Source organism: Neoarius graeffei, chromosome 28 (assembly GCF_027579695.1).
Source record: "Neoarius graeffei isolate fNeoGra1 chromosome 28, fNeoGra1.pri, whole genome shotgun sequence".
NCBI lineage: Eukaryota > Metazoa > Chordata > Actinopteri > Siluriformes > Ariidae > Neoarius > Neoarius graeffei.
The window spans coordinates 7,417,392-7,439,292 of NC_083596.1; the positions used below are offsets into that span (position 1 = coordinate 7,417,392).

A 21,901-nucleotide genomic window follows, 5' to 3' on the forward strand; every position below is an offset into this window, starting at 1 on the left:
CCCGTAGTCAGCTGGGATAGGCTCCAGCTCGCCCGCGACCCTGTAGAACAGGATAAAGTGGCTAGAGATGATGAGATGAGAATTTTGCTAGCATTTTGCTAAAAGTTGGCATCAAAATGTTTAGAATAAGTCCAGAAATAATTTTTCTATTTTCTATGTAACATTTACGACTTTTTACAGCGAGTTACAATAAAGTTACCGTATATAAGTACTGCCGCTTGGCACTACCACACATTAATAACAATGGAAACATACATAAAAAATGGATATGTATGGGTATATTATGTATACATTATATAAAATAGGTTAAATACCAGTTTAAAGAAAGATTATATCCGTGTAAAAAAAAAAAATCAATCCAACAAACAAAATACATCTACAATTTCCTAATCACAAGTACACAAGGTACCTACGACATACGTCTAAAAGGTTTTAGGTATTTTCAGTTTTGATTTTGCTTAACAAACATGGAGACACTTGCCATTTTCTAATATCACGTCTATTACAGTCACACCAGGACCTTTTATGTTTTAAACAGAAAGTGGATCAAGACAAAAGCTAGATTTTTAAATCCATTAATCATGATACACATAGTAACTTCTACTGAGCTGTAAATTTCCAAATGCAGAGAGATGCAATCTGGCAAAGCTCCTGAAAGGTTCCCGATCCGAGTTTATGTTTGCCCTCGCTAAATCTCCAAATAAGCAAACTGCCCTTTGCTCTATTGCTATTTTCTTTAAAAAATACTTTTCATCTTGGGTAGATCCAGCTCAGTATGGCTGCCATGGCAACCTGAGGATTGTGTGTAAAATATTGATAAAGACACAGCCTTATGGGTTTTTTTTCCCTGACACTAATGGTATAGAAGGAAGGAGTCAAATCACCTTGGGTCAAGAGCTATAAAGTGGGGAGAGAGAGAGAGAGAATGAATGAATGAATGAATGAATGCTTGGTGTTCTGACACAGAAAACCCATAAAACTGCTATAAATCTGTCTCATTAACTTTCCTTGTAAAGATTAAAAGTTTGGTTGTTTACGTAAGCAATAACTTTTGATTTTTAACATTATAATCATTGGCAACAGTTTTTCTTTTTCCTTCCTGGAAATGTTGTAAACTGTTTGCATGGAAATTTGAAAGGACAAAAAAAAAAAACCACCACCACCACACCCAATGGCATTTTCCCAATAATTTATATTTTTTGTATTGACCAAATGCAAATCTCCCACCTCACTGGTCCCAGTCCAATAAAGCCCTCCAGTCTAAAACACCCCCTAGTCCAGTCCAATACAACCCTGCATCTAAAGCACACTCTTATCCAGTCCAATACAGCCCTTCAGTCCAAAACAGCCCCTAGTTCTATCCAATACATCCCTGAATCTAAAGCACACTCTTATTCCGTCCAATATACTGTAGCCCTCCAGTCTAAAACATCCCCTAGTCCAGTCCAATACATCCCTGCATCTAAAGCACACACTTATCCAGTCCAATACAGCCCTCTATATCTAAAGCACCTTCTAATCCAGTCCAATAAAGCCCTCCAGTCTAAAACACCCTCTAGTCCAGTCCAATACCACCCTCCATCTAAAGCCAAAGTCCCTCCCACACCAGGATCTGGTCTTCCCAGGCAGCCTCCTGTCCCAGTACTAACCAGCTCTTGAGGTGCATGGGTACGGCACTGATCTCCATTTCAGTAGCTAGGGTTACAGTGGGGGGCCAGTCCTCTGGTAACTGCGAGAGTTTGACTCCCTACTCACATCTGTATTGCAACGTGCCTTGCCAGATGACAGTAGGTACCGTTTTTTTTATGATGGTCTTTGGTATGACCCGACCACGAGTAGAACTCGGGATCTCCCGGTCGAGAGACAGACACGCTAACCACTAGGCCAGCTCGTGGTCCCCTCTAGCTAAAACACCTTTTTATCCAGTCCAGTAAATCTCTCCAGTCTAAAACACCCTCTTAACCAGTCCAATACAGCCAAACAGTCTAAAACACCCTTTAGACCAGTCCTATACAACCCTCCATCAAAAGCACCCTCTAGTCCAGTCCAATACAGCCCTCCAGTCCAGTCCAATACAGCCCTCCAGTCTAAAACACCTTTAGACCAGTCCTATACAGCCCTCCAGTCTAAAACACCTTCTATTCCAGTCAAATACAGCCCTCCAGTCTAAAACACCTTCTAGTCCAGTCCAATACAGTTCTCCAGTCTAAAACATCTTTAGACCAGTCCTATACAGCCCTCCAGTCTAAAACACCCTCTAGTCCAGTCAAATACAGCCCTCCAGTCTAAAACACCTTCTAGTCCAGTCAAATACAGCCCTCCAGTCTAAAACACCTTCTAGTCCAGTCAAATACAGCCCTCCAGTCTAAAACACCCTCTAGTCCAGTCAAATACAGCCCTCCTCCAGCCTAAAACACCCTCTAGTCCAGTCAAATACAGCCCTCCAGTCTAAAACACCATCTTATCTGGTCCAATAAAGCCCTCCAGTCTAAAACACCTTCTATTCCAGTCAAATACAGCCCTCCAGTCTAAAACACCTTCTAGTCCTGTTAGGACTAGGACTGTTTTGGCCTCTAGAGGCCGCTGTTATTTCCTTTTCATGTCGTGTTTATTTTGGCCTCTAGAGGCCACCACTGTTCCTGTGTTTTGTGTTTGTGTTAATTGCCTAATTATCTTCACCTGTGTCCTTAATTAGTTTGTCTATTTATACCCCTGAGTTCAGTCCTCTTGTCACGGAGTCTTTGTGCTGTTATGTTTATCTCCAGTTTCCTTTGTACTGTGTTTTTTGATCTTCTTAAGCTTTTGAATTTTTGCACTTTGCTTTTCTTTTGGATTATACTCTTTGGGTTTTTTTTTGTCTTTTGTTTTGCCCTGTATATAGTGTATATAGTTTAAATAAACCTTTTGATTCTTTTTCTACTTCCGCCTCACGCCTCTGCATTTGAGTCATCCCCCTGGTGGCCTAGTGGGGGTTTGCTGGATTATCACACCAACGAACCAGGTTCGAATCCCAGCAAAACCCTAACAGAAAGACTCCGTCATGACCGACTCAGCAGAGGCTGCTTCAACTGTCTACCCGGCCAACCTTCAGGGAATTATGGCAGCTTTGACACGCTTCGGAGCGACCATGGACGCTCATGGACGTACGCTCACCAGCCAACGTGAGGCCCTCGCTCGCCACGAGGAACTGCTTCAGCAAATTGGGAAAACCCTGGCACAGCTGACATCTCTGCCTGCATCTCCTGCTCCTGATCCAGTTCCTGCTCCTGATCCAGCTCCCACTCCTGCTCCAGTGCCTCCTGCAATGCTGCCTTCTTCACCTCGCGAACCCAGCCTTCCTGCACCACAGAGGTATGACGGCAAGCACAGTGAGTGCCGAGAGTTCCTTACCCAGTGTCAACTCACCTTTGAGCTTCAGCCTACCACCTACACTACGGATCGCCGCAAGATTGCCTTTGTGATCACCTTATTAGCTGGTAAGGCGCGAGCCTGGGCTACTGCTATCTGGCAAAGACAGGGACCTGAGTGCTTTGATTTCCAGCTGTTTTCTGAAGAGATGCTTCGGGTCTTCGATCAGGCAGACATCAGTACCGACGCAGCCCGAAAGCTCATGTCCATCCGGCAAGGAGGAAGCGTCGCAGATTACGCCATCTCGTTCCGAACACTCGCAGCAGTAAGTGGATGGAACGAGACTGCCCTGGTGTCAGCCTTCCACCATGGTCTGTCTGACCCCATCAAGGATGGTCTGGCCTCTATTGGATGCCCAAGTGACCTTGAAAACCTTATCTCACATGCTATTCGTCTGGACAACAGGATGAGAGAACGCCACCAAGCCTTGAGCCCCCCCAGCCTCCCTACCTCTACCTGGAGACCGTCTACCTCCTTCAGTGACTGTCCAGAACCCATGCAAGTGGGTCGTACTCGCCTCTCCGCATCTGAGAGGGAGCGCAGAAGGAGGGACAGGTGCTGCATCTACTGTGGCAAGCCTGGTCACTTCCGAGCATCATGTCCCGAACTCTTGGGAAAAGGACCGCCCCGTCCAGCCGAGGGAGGGTTGTGACGGGGCCTACCCTCTCTCCCGGACTCCCTGGCCAAGGAATCTACATCCCGGTCTCCATCTCCTGGGGTGAGTCTGTCCACTCTTGTCAAGCTTTGATAGACTCAGGGGCGGCTGGGAACTTTATGGATATTCACTTCGCCCAAAGCATCAATATTCCGACTGCACCTCTTGAAGTCCCACTGTCTGTGTCTGCCCTCGATGGCCAAGCGTTAGGTGATGGAAGAGTCACCCAAGTTACTTCTCCAGTTTTCCTCCAGTCTCAAGGTCACAAGGAAGAAATATCCCTGCACCTGATTCCTTCACCTGAGTTCCCAGTTATTCTAGGCCTTCCTTGGCTTACTCGCCACAACCCTCGCATAGACTGGGTAACAAGCCAGGTTGTGGAATGGGGCCCTGCATGCCATGCCTCTTGTCTGCTCTCTAGCTCTCCTGTGTCTCCTGCCGAGCCCCCTGATCTCACCGAGTTATCTCAAGTTCCCACAGAGTACTGGGATCTCAAGGAGGTATTCAGCAAGAGCAGGGCCGCCGTTCTTCCTCCGCACCGGGCCTACGACTGTGCCATCGACTTGCTCCCTGGGACTACCCCTCCTCGTGGCAGACTGTTTTCACTCTCTCAGCCAGAACGCAAGGCCATGGAGGAATACCTCAAAGATGCCCTGGTCTCTGGGTTTATTCGACCCTCCACTTCACCTGCTGGAGCCGGCTTCTTCTTTGTCGGCAAGAAGGATGGGGGGCTCCGACCATGTATTGATTACAGGGGCCTGAATAAGATCACTGTGCGCAACCGATATCCCCTTCCGCTGATGTCCACAGCTTTCGACCTGCTCCAAGGCGCCACCGTCTTCACCAAGTTGGACCTACGGAACGCATACCACCTCATCCGTATCCGACAGGGAGACGAGTGGAAGACTGCCTTTAACACCCCGTCTGGGCACTACGAATACCAGGTGATGCCCTTCGGACTCACCAACGCACCAGCTGTTTTTCAGGCCCTAATCAACGACGTCTTAAGGGACATGATTAACCTATACGTTTTTGTCTACCTCGACGACATCCTTATCTTTTCCAAGACCGTGCAGGAGCACCGCCACCATGTCCGCCAGGTTCTCCAGAGGCTGCTACAGAACAATCTGTTCGCCAAGGCCCAGAAATGCGAATTTCATGTTCCCGAGGTCTCCTTTCTGGGATTTATTGTACGGACAGGCCAACTCCAAATGGACCCTGCCAAGACCCTGGCCGTCCGGGATTGGCCTACTCCCAAGTCCGTTAAGGAGGTTCAGCGGTTCTTAGGATTCGCTAACTTCTACCGCAAGTTCATCAGGAACTTCAGTTCTGTGGCAGCACCCATGTCAGACCTCACCAAAGGGACAGGTGGATCTTATGGCTGGTCTCCTCAGGCAGAAAAGGCGTTCAAAGACCTCAAGGACCGCTTCTGCACGGCACCCATTCTGGTCCTCCCGGACACCTCCCAACCATTCATCGTGGAGGTGGACGCCTCGGACAGTGGTGTCGGCGCGGTGCTCTCTCAACGTTCGGAAGGAAAGCTGCACCCCTGCGCTTACTTCTCCCACCGCCTGAGTCCTGCTGAGTCCCGGTACGATGTGGGGGATCGAGAACTGCTAGCGGTCAAACTGGCCCTTGAGGAGTGGAGGCACTGGCTGGAGGGAGCACAACATCCATTCCTGGTTTGGACTGACCACAAGAACCTGGAGTACCTCCAGCAAGCCAAGAGACTGAACCCTCGACAGGCTAGGTGGGCCCTGTTTTTCAGTCGGTTTGACTTCACCCTCTCATACCGCCCCGGCTCCAAGAACACCAAACCTGACGCACTGTCCAGACTGTTCTCTGCCACTAACAGGGAGAATGAAGTCGGGCCTATTATACCTGTGTCCTGGATTGTGGCCCCTGTCCGCTGGGGTATTGAGGAGGCTGTCCGACGAGCCCAACGCCAGGACCCCGGTCCTGGGATGGGGCCACCGGGCCTCTTGTACGTCCCACATCAAGCCCGGGCCAAGGTTCTCTAGTGGGGTCACTCTTCCCCTCTCACTGCCCACCCGGGAGCTCGGAGGACCCTGGACTTCCTGAAAAGACGCTTCTGGTGGCCTAACACGGAGAAGGAAGTAAGGTCATTTGTCCTGTCCTGTGAGGTTTGCACCAGAACCAAGAACCCACGACAGCGTCCCCAGGGTCTCCTGCATCCTCTGACCATTCCCCGGCGTCCCTGGTCCCATGTGGCAGTCGACTTTATCACGGGTCTCCCTGAGTCACAAGGTAACATGGTCATTTTGGTCTTAGTTGACAGATTCTCCAAGGCCTGCCGCTTCATACCACTGTGCAAACTCCCCTCTGCTCTTGAAACTGCGAAACTTTTGTTTAATCATGTCTTCCGAGTCTTTGGTCTTCCACAGGACATCGTCTCAGACCGAGGGCCCCAGTTCTCCTCCCGAGTGTGGCACGGGTTCTGCAAGGTCATCGGAGCCACTGCCAGCCTCTCCTCTGGGTTTCACCCACAGTCCAATGGTCAGACGGAGAGGCTCAACCAGGACCTGGAAACCACCCTGCGAGGCCTGGCTATGGATAACCCGACATCATGGAGCACCTGGCTGCCATGGGCGGAGTACGCCCACAACACCCTGCAGTCATCGGCCACCAAGCTGTCGCCATTCCAGTGCCAATTCGGGTTCCAGCCACCTCTGTTCCCGGACCAGGAGGAGGACGCGGGGGTGCCCTCGGTCAACCAATATGTGAGACGGTGTCGCAAGACCTGGAGCAAGGTCAGGAAGACCCTCATACAGACCTCCAGAACCAACCAGACTCAGGCCAACCGCCATAGAAGACCTGCACACGCTTTCCGCCCTGGGCAGCGTGTTTGGCTGTCCACTAAGGACCTTCCACTGCGGGTGGAGAACCGCAAGCTTGCTCCTCGCTACATTGGCCCCTTCAAGGTGGTGCGCAGGGTGAACCCTGTCTCCTACCGGCTCCAGTTGCCCCGGACTCTGAGGATCAACCCCACTTTCCATGTTTCCCTGTTACGGCCCGTACTGACGTCTACGTATGCCCCTGCCCCTAGGAACCCCCCACCCCCCCGCATCTTCCAGGGGCAGACTGTGTTCACTGTGAATCGCCTGCTTGACTCCCGCCGGGTCCGCGGCGGGTTGCAATATCTGGTGGACTGGGAGGGCTATGGTCCTGAGGAGCGCTGCTGGGTTCCTGCTCGGGATGTCCTTGATAAAGAACTATGTCGGGACTTCCATTCGGCCCATCCGGATCGCCCTGGGAACGTCAGGAGACGCTCCTAGAGGGGGGGGTCCTGTTAGGACTAGGACTGTTTTGGCCTCTAGAGGCCGCTGTTATTTCCTTTTCATGTCGTGTTTATTTTGGCCTCTAGAGGCCACCACTGTTCCTGTGTTTTGTGTTTGTGTTAATTGCCTAATTATCTTCACCTGTGTCCTTAATTAGTTTGTCTATTTATACCCCTGAGTTCAGTCCTCTTGTCACAGAGTCTTTGTGCTGTTATGTTTATCTCCAGTTTCCTTTGTACTGTGTTTTTTGATCTTCTTAAGCTTTTGAATTTTTGCACTTTGCTTTTCTTTTGGATTATACTCTTTGGGTTTTTTTTTGTCTTTTGTTTTGCCCTGTATATAGTGTATATAGTTTAAATAAACCTTTTGATTCTTTTTCTACTTCCGCCTCACGCCTCTGCATTTGAGTCATCCCCCTGGTGGCCTAGTGGGGGTTTGCTGGATTATCACACCAACGAACCAGGTTCGAATCCCAGCAAAACCCTAACAAGTCCAGTCCAATACAGTTCTCCAGTCTAAAACATCTTTAGACCAGTCCTATACAGCCCTCCAGTCTAAAACACCCTCTAGTCCAGTCAAATACAGCCCTCCAGTCTAAAACACCTTCTAGTCCAGTCAAATACAGCCCTCCAGTCTAAAACACCTTCTAGTCCAGTCAAATACAGCCCTCCAGTCTAAAACACCCTCTAGTCCAGTCAAATACAGCCCTCCTCCAGCCTAAAACACCCTCTAGTCCAGTCAAATACAGCCCTCCAGTCTAAAACACCATCTTATCTGGTCCAATACAGCCCTCCAGTCTAAAACACCCTTTAGTCCAGTTGGGTCCTCTCGCCCAGTCCAGCGCAATGTAATATAGTTCTCCAGTTCAAGCCAGTACAACCTAGGATTGTCCCGTAATCCAGCCCTCCTATAATGTCCACAAGAGCCCTCCAGTCCAATCCAACACAGTCCACTAGTCTAAAGCACTCTCCAGCCAAAACCAAACACAGCGCTCTAGTCCAGTCTTGTCCGATACAGCCTTCCTTTCCAGGAGAGGCCAATATAGATATCCAGTCCAGTCTAGGTCAGCACAGCCATCCAATCCAATCCAACTCTCCAACGTAGTCTTTATAGTCCTGTACAATACAGCCTTCCAATCCAGTCCAGTGCTGTCCTCCAGTCTAATGAGGGAACACAGTTAATTACTTTTAATAAAATATATTACATTTGGTAAGAGACAGAGCTCCTTCTAATGCCCCTTTTCCACCAAAGCAGTTCCAGGGCTGGTTCGGGGCCGGTGCTTAGTTTGGAACCGGGTTTTCTGTTTCCACTGACAAAGAACTGGCTCTGGGGCCAGAAAAACCGGTTCCAGGCTAGCACCAACTCTCTGCTGGGCCAGAGGAAAGAACCGCTTATGTCAGCAGGGGGGGCGGAGTTGTTAAGACCGACAACAATAACAAGACCGCGAAAGATCGCCATTTTTAAGCGACGAGAAGCAGCAGCTGTACAAACGCGAAGTCATCCATTATTATTATTGTAGTTGTTGTTGTTGCTGCTTCTTCCGTGTTGTTTTTGCTTCGATATTTGCGCCAAGGTTTATGCAAACGTAGCGACGTAACTGACGTATACAGCGACGTAATCACGACGTAACTGACGTATACAGCGAAGTAATGACGTGTCTTCTCTTAGCACCGCGAGCGATGGAAAAGCAAGCTGGTTCTCAGCTGGCTCGCAAGTTGAACGAGTTGTGAACCAGCACCAGCACTGGCCCCGAACCAGCCCTGGAACTGATTTGGTGGAAAAGGGGTATAAGAGACCGAACACCTGAATATCACCATGTCATTCTCCGTCACCTGCAACTCCACAGCCACAGCACAAAACTATTAAACCAGCACATTAGAGAGAGACACACGTTCCTCTAGCAACATTTTTATTTTGAAATGACAAACAAGGCATCATATTATAAACAGCATAAATAAAACATTAGCATGCCTTAACACAGAAAGTGTTTCTGTTTAAACGTGCACTGGAAAGCTTGGCAAAATTCATTAACGGTTCATTATTGCTCTGCTGAGTGAGGCTCTGTCTGAATATTAAAAGACGGCAATTTGTTGTCGTCTCTTTTCTCTTTTCAAATGCTAATAGTGGCAGGCTTTTTCAAATTGAATTTACACCCCACTTGTTTTGCTGCTACATTTACTCAGATGCCATGTTGTAATGCCAGTCGAGGCAATAAAAATAAAATAAAGTATTTTAATAACTGAAAAGTAACCTGAGGTGGAATAACCATAATAATAATAATAATAATAATAATAATAATAATAATAATAATACATTATTAAATAATTATTTGTAGTTGTGCCATTAAATAATTATCTGACAACATGAAAAGTTTCCTTAAATCTTGCTCATATTTATGTAACCTCATTTTGATACTGGGTCATATCAAATAGGCCACATGAATTAGCTGAGATTGCAAAAAAAGGAAAAAAAAACACCTTAAGGAGGAAAAAAAATCCTCAGAGAAAGTGTATTTATTACTATTGAATGGTAAAAGGTCATGGTGAAATGCTGTGCATGTTAACTAAGAATAGATAATCTGCAATCATTTATCACTTTTATGGATTGCCTTTACTACAAGTATTCCAACATGCACACACTTCCACGCACAGCATCAGTGTAAGATTTCTGTGGGTTTTCAACAGTTTTTCCACACAATATACAGTCCATAACAGCCTGCAGCCTCTCAGCACTTTAATTATATAAATGATCTCCCATGAGAGCGCAAGCAAAGAGCATGCATTATTTGAGAAGTAGAATCAGGTCTGTCTTCAAACTCAGCTTTCCTGAGCGTATCCCCAATGGAGACGCAGCTCGTTTTAGACAATCACATTCACAGTAACCACTGAACATGCCTATTAGTTAGCAGAGACAAACATATTTCCCAGTGTCAGCCTGCAGTAGTCACCTCACACACACACACACACACACACACACACACACACACACACACACACACAAATACACCCAGTCTGGCACGGAGAGATAAAGGCAGCAGGAATATCCCATTAGCTTCTTGTATGGAGAGTATGGGCCGTGTAAATGAAGCTTGAGCAGCCATTCAATTTCTCTCAATACAGCCCAATAAAATTCTCTAGTTTAACACAATCCTCGAGTCCATGTCAGCCTTCAGGTCTAATACAGCCTTCCAATAACCACCCTCCAATATTCAAGACAAGCAACCAGTCCCATCCTGTACAGCTCTGTAGTCCAAAAATCCCTCCAGTCCAGTCCAATCCAATACAGTCCTCTAGTCGAGTCCAGCGCAACACTGCAGTCCAGTCCAATCCAATACAGTCCTCTAGTCGAGTCCAGCGCAACACTGCAGTCCAGTCCAATCCAATACAGTCCTCTAGTCGAGTCCAGTGCAGCAGCACTCCAGTCCAGTCCAATACAGTCCTCTGGTCAAGTCCAGTGCAGCACTCCAGTCCAGTCCAATACAGTCCTCTAGTCGAGTCCAGCGCAGCACTCCAGTCCAGTCCAATCCAATACAGTCCTCTAGTCGAGTCCAGTGCAGCAGCACTCCAGTCCAGTCCAGTCCAATTCAGTCCTCTAGTCAAGTCCAGTGCAGCAGCACTCCAGTCCAGTCCAGTCCAATTCAGTCCTCTGGTCAAGTCCAGTGCAGCAGCACTCCAGTCCAGTCCTCTAGTCGAGTCCAGTGCAGCACTCCAGTCCAGTCCAGTCCAGTCCAATATAGTCCTCTAGTCAAGTTCAGTGCAGCAGCACTCCAGTCCAGTCCAGTCCAATACAGTCCTCTAGTCGAGTCCAGCACAGCACTCCAGTCCAGTCCAATCCAATACAGTCCTCTAGTCGAGTCCAGTGCAGCAGCACTCCAGTCCAGTCCAATACAGTCCTCTAGTCAAGTCCAGTGCAGCAGCACTCCAGTCCAGTCCAATCCAGTCCTCTGGTCAAGTCCAGTGCAGCACTCCAGTCCAGTCCAGTCCAGCCCAGTCCAATACAGTCCTCTAGTCGAGTCCAGTGCAGCAGCAGTCCAGTCCAGTCCAGTCCAGTCCAATACAGTCCTCTAGTCGAGTCCAGTGTAGCACACTCCAGTCCAGTCCAATCCAGTCCTCTGGTCAAGTCCAGTGCAGCACTCCAGTCCAATCCAGTCCAGTCCAATACAGTCCTCTAGTCAAGTCCAGTGCAGCACTCCAGTCCAGTCCAGTCCAGTCCAGTCCAATACAGTCCACTAGTCGAGTCCAGTGCAGCAGCACTCCAGTCCAGTCCAATACAGTCCTCTCGTCGAGTCCAGTCCAGTCCAATACAGTCCTCTGACCGTTACTCCAACAGTTTCAATGCACAGTGTTGCATCCTAAAAAAAAAAAAAAATGCCGGGGACCGGCACATATTACGTGCATGGCGCGTAAGCGCCTCTTAACACGGATGACACTTTACCGTGAACACAGCATAAGGAAGGAGGTAAAGCGGACTAACATGATCAGTGACGATCTCCACATGGAACTACTCAGGCAGCTATGCACTGGGCGCTTACGTGGACGGGGAGTGGAGTATGTCTGAATGTAGAACATTCGCATGGCGGCATGCTGTCGCCGCCACGTGGGGATAACAAGAGAAAATTAAACAAAAGACCACACTTTAATGATTGACAAGTCTTTTTATTAGTGTAACGGAAACTTTTACAGGCGTGTCTGCAATAATGTGGGAGCAGCGGTTAGGACACATTGCGCATCAGCCCGATACGCTGAAAAGGCCTAGTTAGAACCCTGCAATACAATCCTCTACTCCATGGCTGTCTTCTAATACAGACTTCCAGTCCACTACAGCCCTCCACCCAAACGTTTACTAAAGGACACCAGTCCAATATAGCCTGAGTTTACAACACTCAAGTCTAATACATCCCACCATTCCATGAAAGCCCTTGAGTCTAAGGGTAGTATCTCATTGGGCTGCGACAGCTTGCGACAAATTGCGAACGTCATTCGCGAGAGAGTTTCAAAAGTGTCTTGAAACATTCGCGGGGCTTCTCAATTTCCTCGCATGAGTTGCAAAGTGTCACGCCTTCGTCACTGAAATTTTGAACATGTTCAAAAAATTCGTGCGACAAAATTTCTCTCAAAATAGCCGCAAATGCGTCGCTGGTGTCGCAAAGCCGTCGCGAACCCTTCTCAAGTCAGTTTCCGTGAGTCTTCCTCTACTTCCCTGCCTGCCGAGGGAAAGCCGGGCTGCGGTAATATGCGAATATCAAATCAGTGTGATTCCAAGTGAAAATTGTCGCTAATTCACATATTTTATCGCAACTGTCGTGTCTCCAACTAGTCGCAGACTGTCACAGCCCAGTAAGATACTGGCTTAATGCAGCCCACCAGTCTAATACAGACCTCATATCTGTATTTCCAGTCCAACGATTAATAAAAGCCAATAGTCCAGTCCAGTCCAGCCATATTATCCAGCGCTGTCCTCAGGTCTAATACAGAACTCCTGAATTCCAGTCCAGTGTTCACTACAAGCCAACAGCCAAGTCCAATCCAGCCTTCAAATCCAATGTCTAGTACAGCCATTTAGTTCAGTATAGCCCTCCAGTCCAATACAGTCAGGTAAAACCCTTCAGTCTGATCCAGCCCTCCTGTCTAATCTCTAATACGGGCCACCAGTCCGGTTCAGTCTAATGCAAAACTACAGTCTATTTTCTCTATGTCTTACCCAAGTTTTCAATGGAGTAGTAGCGCTGCTTGCTGTCCACTCGCACTGTGTCAGCATACGGACTCCCCACTCCATAGCCAATGATGTAACCCCTCACCAAAATGTTGGGGTTCAGTGGGGGCGTCCAGCTCATGATGATGCTGTTGGGAAGGGGACGGACATGCAGGGAGCTTGGCTGGTTCGGAACCTGGGTCTCTGAAACAAAGATAAAAAATACAATACAGACTCAACAAGCAAAAGCTGTGCAGCATTGAATTATTAAAGGCAGAAAATAAGTGGATAAGGGTGTATGAAAATAGATTATTTACTGCATACAGGTATTAAAAATCAATCAGCTCTCAGCCAAGATGCCTTCCAAAAGACTTGCTAGGTCTTTTGACCCTGTTACTCATAGATCTCTTATACACAATCACTCCTGAGTGGCCCTGGGAACAACCCTGGCATCAGATGCTCCTGCTAACGCACTTGTTATGAGAACAGATTGGTAGTGAAGGCATCCAAAAGAGACTTGAAAGATGAAGCAGATTTGGAGGCAGCCCAAAACAGCTGCTGTGTGATCAGTAAGAAAGCTCGTCTCGCATTGAGACGGGGGTCTAAGGACAGACAGCCTGCTAGCATTACTGCTGCAGGCTAGTTCATTTGTTAGCCAAAATATGCACTTTGCCAAATGTAATGAGCAAAGTAAACACAATGGAGCGATCAAGGTAGTATAAATATTTAATCATCTTACACATGCTGAGGGAAGGCAGTGGGGGGCAAATAGACGTTATGATTACGTTTCTGCTCAGCCTCAGACAGGGTAAAGCAGGAAAATGGAATGCGTATTGTGTGTTTTGAGGTGTTTTATCTTGCGCACCATCAAGGTCGTTTTCTGGCGTTTCAGCATTGTACCAGTCGCTGCTCGGGCCTGTACCATTGGCTGTCATGGCCGCCACTTGAAAGCTGTACTGACTGCCTTTTTCCAGCCCTGTGAAAGAAAAGTGAGGGAAAGAAAGGAGAGTAAAATGCATGAGTGAGAAAGAACCAGGAGATTAGCATGCAGGATTGTAATTAGTAAACACCATCATTCAATGCGGCAAGGTAAACAAGGTCCCGCAGTCTCATCTAGACGGATCACCGTGCATTTCCATCATCGACCGAGATATAAAACAGCAATTATTCCAGCGGGGCGTAGTTGTGTCTGAATGCCCCAGAGTGTCAGGAATTAGCATAGCATGCACGAGTGCCAGCGTGAAATGAATCCCTTAGGAAATGGAAACGTGGCAAGATATCATCATGGGAATAATGGTTACGAATATTATATTCATTCCAAATTCAGAAACTCTATTCAAATAAACACTGTCACATCAGAATGAGCTCGCGTGCGTCAGCGATCGCTTGTCTTTCTCGGCGCCCTCGAGGCTATAGCTAAAACAACACATCCTGTTTGTGTCTGTATGGCTCGTGCTGACCTCCTTAACATGCTCTGAAATTCTGCTGAGGAAAACATAAATTATAATCTTCCACTGTAAATCACATGAACAGCACAAAATCCTATGCTCTGGTTAGGTATTATATTTTATATTACAGTGATATTTAATATCGTCACAGATTTATGTCATCCTCCGTATTCTTGATTTTTTTTTTTTTTTAACTGAGAATTGACAGATTTGTCAGTAAAGCCTCCTATGGTTCCTGGACTCATAACACATTTCTAATCTGTTGTATAATGTCCATAATGCCTTATGATGCCTGGTAAATAATATGATACTAATATTGGACATAATTCTTCTGTCTCGAAGAAATGATTGCATCATCACAAGAAACTGCCTAGTTATTATTACGTTTATTAAATATTATAAATTATTGTGCATAAAGGATAGCCTAGTAAACTGGACCCACCCGCCTAGCGGCCAAAAATATTTTTGCCTACGAGTGGGTCTAGCCTCGCACCATATAAACAAAACACACCGGGCATCAAATCATGCCCGCCAATCACAACGCAAGGTTTTTGTTTGGATTCTTTGGGCGGGCTTTTGCAGGAGTGACGACAAGGCTGCGCGACGCTGGAGAAAGCGCAACAGGAAAGATGGCTACGGCTAGTGAACAGCGCTAGTTTGACGCCGCTTTGGAATCAGTTTTAGAAGAATTAGACTTGGAGTTTTCGTTGAAACATGAGCAGGAAGAGGTCATTCCTTTTCAAGTCACATCCGCTCATTCCTTTTCAAGAAGGACGTTTTCGCTGTTTTGCCGACCGGCTATGGCAAAAGTCTGATCTACCAGCTGGCTCCGCTCGTAGCCAAAAGGATGGGGCTAGTTTGTGCAGTACGAAGAATTAATAAACAGCTTTGAAACATTACTTTTTGATTGTTTCTTATTTTCCCGTTATTTTAAATTTAAGGGAAATTATTTCACCAAACACCACTAAATAAAAATAAAAACTCTCAAACAGTTTAAGCAAACCCTTGAAAAACACTTGAAAAAAAAGAGTGTATGTTAAGTATGTGGTACAGACTCCAAACTTGTGGTCATTATCTCCAAACTTCTTAATATCTAGAACCTGTTTATTAATTAATACGCATTTTGAAAAATTATTTATTTCAAGGCCTCCCCCACTGCTTTCTGTCACTCTGACTACGTCACAGTCACTGTTGCGCTGATTTCACGTGACGTCATGACAAACGCGGCCGCCATTTTGGACATGTACTACCAGTAGTTTACCACAGCCAACATTGAGGAACGGCAGCAAAGAAAGTGTTTATTTTCAGCAAGACTTCCATCATGCCACCATATTGTTGTGCACCTGGATGTAGTAACCATCAACAAACAAGGCAAGGGTTATCATTTTATCAGATCCCGGTAGATGCTGACCGACGGAGAAGATGGATAGCGGCATACCAACGCTTGTGTAGTGACCACTTTGTTGGAGGTGAGACGAATAAAATTAGCCAGAAAAGGCATTATATTGCTGTTAACATTCCATTCTAGTTTACTGTAATTATGATCTGGCAGCTATTTACACCGGATCCAGTGTAAATAGCTGCCGGAGCCAACGTCCGAGGTTCCGGAGCGCGCTAGCTCGCGGCCGGCCGGAGCGCGCTCCGGCAAGCTCGGACGTTGGCTCCGGCAGCTATTTACACTGGATCCGGTGTAAATAGCTGCCAGATCATAATTACAGTAAACTAGTAAATACAGTTTTCTGCATCTCGCTCCTTTTTCTTTTATGTTTGTCGCCTTCATCGCATTCAAACCGATTCGAGCCGAAGTCCACTACATGTCCAAAATGGCGGTCGCGTTTACGAAGGTCACGTGACTGAAAAGGGTCTATACGCACAGAGACAGTTTGAAAGACAGCGGGTTGTTCCTCCCACACCCTTCGGAAATGTCTACGACCGAGGCCAGACTAAATATTCACATTTAGTCTGGCTTGCCAGGCTACATAAAGGACACTTTTTCAATGGAATAAAAACGTGTTCTATTCCCTTCTAGCGGGTTTCATTCATTTGGTTTGATAGCATGCGATATCGTTAGCGTATCGCTTATCCTACGTCTATTACATCACTCTACCCAATGGAGACTGAGCGTTGAATATGGTCTACGATATTGCATGATTGTCAAGACAACATGACGTCACACGTCGGAGACGTAAAACTTCCACGCTAGCGAGCGACTGGGACAATTTGTAAACAAACATGGCCGCCAGGTTTGCCTTGTTAAATACGGAAGATTTTGAGAGAATTGTGAAAGAGAATTGTTCCATCAAATGTGTACGTATTATAATAATAATAATAATAATAATAATAATAATAATAATAGCTGGCTTTTTTTCATGGTATATCAGATATATGCCATTCAGCTACTCGTCTTCGACTCGTTCAGTATCATGCTAGCTGAATGGAATATATCTGATATACCACTCAATGCCAGCCAATATTATTCTATCCACATTCACTGGATATGAGCAATCGTGCGCTCTGATTGTCCACTCTACTACTAGGCTATCAGCTCATATACCGAGAGTAGAGAAAAACAAAATGGCGGCGTGTTGCTGAACCAACCGAGGATGAAATAAAAACTCTATTAGAAAACAAAACCCCAAAAAATACAAAAAAGCAGCAAAATATGGAATAAAAGTATTTGATGGTAAGAACGTATCTTTTTTTTTAATTTTTCAAGAATTATTATTAAAGCATTTTTCGTCATATGTGGCTTATAGCCAACTCAGTGCTACGCGCCTTGTCGGGTGTCAGCTCATGTACGACTCGATTTCATGGAATAACTGATAAATATTTAATTATTTAACTACAAATCCTTTGACTTATCAGACGAGATGCTTTTCTTTTTCTTTTTGGTTTATTGTAGGAAAATCCTGCCATGACGCCAGATTTATCCGGAATCGCAGTCATTTTCCTCTCAAAAGCATTTCACTATAGTTTTATAATTAACATAATGAAATGATGAATAAAGATTATTCTAATTTACTAAAAAAAATAGACAGAACGAAAGATATCTGTGTACACCTTAAACATAACCAATGTACAACTGAAGAAAGGGTTAAATGTAACCCTTTATTGCTTTTTCTCTCTTTATTGCTTTCTCAAACTCAAAAACCCCAGTAAAATAGTTTTATGTAAAATATATCTTGCATTGTGTGTCTTTCAATGAGTGTGTGTGTGTTTGAGAGGCTTTAAAACCTTTATTCCATTCAGTACAGAAAACTATCAGGCCCCGGGGGCTTTATTGCCCTTCACTGATATAAGAACTCACACATTTCATTTCACAGCATCGACGGCGTCGGGGAAAAAAAAAAAAAATACCGAAAAGTAGATTTACAAATTAAAAACCTTTTCATATTTTAATAAAATATGAAAAGGCCTGCTTGTTTTTATTAAGAAAGGAACAGATAGATGGAGTGAAAAGGAGAGAGACGAAGTGCCCACCTGTGAACAGATACCACAGGTTGTTGGGTTCGATGGCCTCCTGCTCTCCTCGCCGACCCGTTTTACGGTAGCGGATCTTGTAGCCGGTGATGAAGCCGTTCTGCGTGTTGGCCGGAGGAGGCTGCCAGCTCACTTTAATACTCTGAAAGTGATGAGAATAAATCACACATGAAATGGCATTTAATTTGCGAATTGGATGATTGCGCTTTACATACTTGTTCTTGGACGAATGATTGTATCAAATTAGTTGGCAAAAAAGAGGAAGATTCCAATGCAAGCATACTGTAAAGCTAAGGATTTAAGGGTTACATTTTATCACTTAAAAATACTTTTAATATTATTTATTCATTCATTCACTTTATATAACCATTTGACATTTTTAAAAGGGATGAATACTGCATACTAGCCTACTTGTGCACTTTATTATATGAGTACTATAGTACCCGTTTTATTTTATTCTTCCTTAATTATAACAGGACGTTCTGAAAGCGCTAAAGATGCTACGAAGTTTGGTCTAAAACTATTCAAAGGTAAGGTGGGATTGTGATTTATTTTATTGATTTCAAAGCAAAGTATTTTATGTGACTCGGTGTAGATAAGTGACACAAGTCTGCGCCGCATGGCGGCACGGTGGTGTAGTGGTTAGCGCTGTCGCCTCACAGCAAGAAGGTCCAGGTTCGAGCCCCGTGGCCGGCGAGGGCCTTTCTGTGCGGAGTTTGCATGTTGTCTGCGTGGGTTTCCTCCGGGTGCTCCGGTTTCCCCCACAGTCCAAAGCAGGGCTTTGAACCGGTTCAAGGAACGAAAACCGGGAACTTTTTCTATTTCACATGGAACAGAAATGAAACCAGAAACTTTATTATTTTTTATGTTCTGGAACAGAAACGCTTATTAAAAATAATGGTAACCGGTTAATACCGGTTTTTATTTCGTTCCTCAAAGTTTCCGTAGCCTACAAATAAAAAAGTCATTCTTCTCCTGCCCAAGTTTCTATGACCCGCTGGGGTTCACTTCCTGTGTGACGTTCGCTGACTGAATGGAGAGAGCGGGAGGGTGGACTACCATCACGTCTCCACATCTTAAATAAGAGGTAAATATTGCAGTCTATCGTTATTCAAAATCATCAATTTCAAACACGATATCAATATATTTGTCCACGTTAATGAGAGGCTCGCGAACATTAAATGACGTTAACCTCTGTTAGCCTATCAATGCATAGGGCCTGACTAGCCTTTGGTAACACACTAAACGAATTATCTTTCATTTTTGGCACTTTTTCTGTTTGTGTAGATGGGAAGACATACTGAGAATCCAAATCGCCAACATTTGAAATAATAATTGTTTTGAATTATTTCTTGTCTTATTTAATGAAGGTTGTAATAGAATTAGCCTACATTTGGCTTAAGCTGGATGAGACAGAGACATAATTTTATAGCCATTTGTTAAACAGCTGACAGGTAACGTAATTAACCGCTCCGGGAACGAAATTTTTTTGTTCTAACCGGTTCAGGAACGTCTATTTAATGGTGGAACCCAAAACCGGAAACGTTAAAATTCCGTTTCTGTTCGGAACGAACCAATAGGAAAAAAATTCTGGTTCAAAGCCCTGGTCCAAAGACATGCAGGTTAGGTTAACTGGTGACTCTAAATTGAGCGTAGGTGTGAATGTGAGTGTGAATGGTTGTCTGTGTCTATGTGTCAGCCCTGTGATGACCTGGCGACTTGTCCAGGGTGTACCCCGCCTTTCACCCGTAGTCAGCTGGGATAGGCTCCAGCTCGCCTGCGACCCTGTAGAACAGGATAAAGCGGCTAGAGATAATGAGATGAGATGAGATGAGATGCTGCTTTTGAAGACTGAAATAAAAAATTTTTAATACGATTTTTAAAAAATAAATCACCTGTATATTTATACTAAAGCAATTATCTGCCTCAGGCTCAGTGAATAATAACCTCGACTTCGTGTCAGTTATTATTCACCGATATTCACGTCACCTTCGGAGAGTAACTGTTAATTCACAACACTTCAGTGTCACTGTTTAATATAGAAACACACTTTTGGCTAAAAGCCTTGCTTTTTATTTAACGCCTGTGGTATATTGAGCATTAAAGAAGGCCTCTAGAGAAAAGTGTGAAACCTGTGGCATGGAGCAGCTCGCTGAAGTTTTCCTCCTCTGGAGTTACAAGGCTTGTGTAGTGGTGAGTGATCTTAGCATACAGATTTAAAGTTTGCCCGTGCACTCGGCATTCTGTGTGTGTGTGTGTGTTGTAATTACACAGGGAAGAGTGTTTAATTGCTCAGCAAAGCGGAGGGGGAAATTAATTGCTTTGACAGGGTCTTTAGCATGGGCACAACAACGGCAGCCATGCAGAACTAACACTTCATTTATAGAAAAATCACCATGTAAACACAGCCTGGGCCCTCCTGCTCTCTCTCTCTCTCTCTCTCCCCCCTTCCTCTCATTTCCTCTCACGAAGCAGTTAATTCCTGTTATCACTTATGTTGTAGCAGCTATAAACAGTAGTGTTGCCCCCTCTTTTTCTTCGCTCCTCCCTTTTTTCCTCTCATTTCTTTGCAAAGTTCCCCGTCACCTCGATAAGCAGAGTCAGGTCTGTCGAGACAACTCGTATTGACCTCTGTGATGTGATTAAGTGTCCTTGAGGATGAGACCTGATCATCTAAAAGTCCTTCTCTTCACAGGGACTGAGAGACACACAGACTGCACCTGAAAACAACAGGCATAGAGGCCACGCCTCCTTCGGTGTGACTGACAAACAGAAGCCACGCCCTCTTTACTATGAATGATAATTAAAGGATGCCACACCCACTTTAGTAAAACTGGGACACAGAGGCCACATCTACTTTACTGAAACTGACAGAGGCCACACCTACATTAGAGAAACCGACAGAGACAGAGGCCACACCTCCTTTACTGAAACTGAGAGACAGAGGCCACACCTACTTTACTGAAACTGAGAGACAGAGGCCACACCTACTTTACTGAAACTGAGAGACAGAGGCCACACCTACTTTACTGAAACTGAGAGACAGAGGCCACACCTCCTTTACTGAAACTGACACAGAGGCCACACCTACTTTACTGAAACTGACAGATGAAGAGGCCACACCTACTTTACTGAAACTGACAGATGAAAAGGCCACACCTACTTTACCGAAACTGAAAGACACAGTCCACACCTACTTTACTGAAACTGACAGATGCAGAGGCCACACCTACTTTACTGAAACTGACAGATGAAGAGGCCACACCTACTTTACTGAAACTGACAGATGAAGAGGCCACACCTACTTTACTGAAACTGACACAGAGGCCACACCTACTTTAGTGAAACTGAGACACAGAGGCCACACCTACTTTAGTGAAACTGAGACACAGAGGCCACACCTACTTTACTAAAACTGACGGACACAGAGGCCACACCTACTTTACTAAAACTGACGGACACAGAGGCCACACCTACTTTGCTGAAACTGAGACACAGAGGCCACACCTACTTTACTAAAACTGACGGACACAGAGGCCACACCTACTTTACTAAAACTGACGGACACAGAGGCCACACCTACTTTGCTGAAACTGAGACACAGAGGCCACGCCTACTTTACTAAAACTGACGGACACAGAGGCCACACCTACTTTGCTGAAACTGAGACACAGAGGGCACACCTACTTCACTGAAACTAACAGATGCAGAGGCCACACCTACTTTACTGAAACTGGGCTTGACATTACCCAATATAACCAACCTCATTATGTCATGTACAGAGGCCACGCCTCCTTCACTGGGCCTGACATCAACAGAAGTCACATCATCTTTACTTGGAGTGACAAACAAAAGCCACACTTACTTCAAGACTGACAGACACAGGAGTCACATCTAGATCACTGAAACTAACTGACACA

The 21,901-nt window shown here is 45.6% G+C and overlaps 1 protein-coding gene across 1 annotated transcript in view; it reads right to left on the reverse strand.

The window, feature by feature from the left end:
* Positions 1-21,901, reverse strand: part of dcc (DCC netrin 1 receptor) — a 638,603-nt gene that overhangs the window by 132,735 nt on the left and 483,967 nt on the right. Inside the window, exons 13-15 of the mRNA XM_060912655.1 lie at positions 17,982-18,123; positions 13,919-14,029; positions 13,063-13,257 (exon numbers count right to left, since the gene is read on the reverse strand). Of these exons, the coding sequence (XP_060768638.1) occupies positions 13,063-13,257; positions 13,919-14,029; positions 17,982-18,123 (448 nt within the window). The remainder of the gene's footprint in view (positions 1-13,062; positions 13,258-13,918; positions 14,030-17,981; positions 18,124-21,901) is intronic.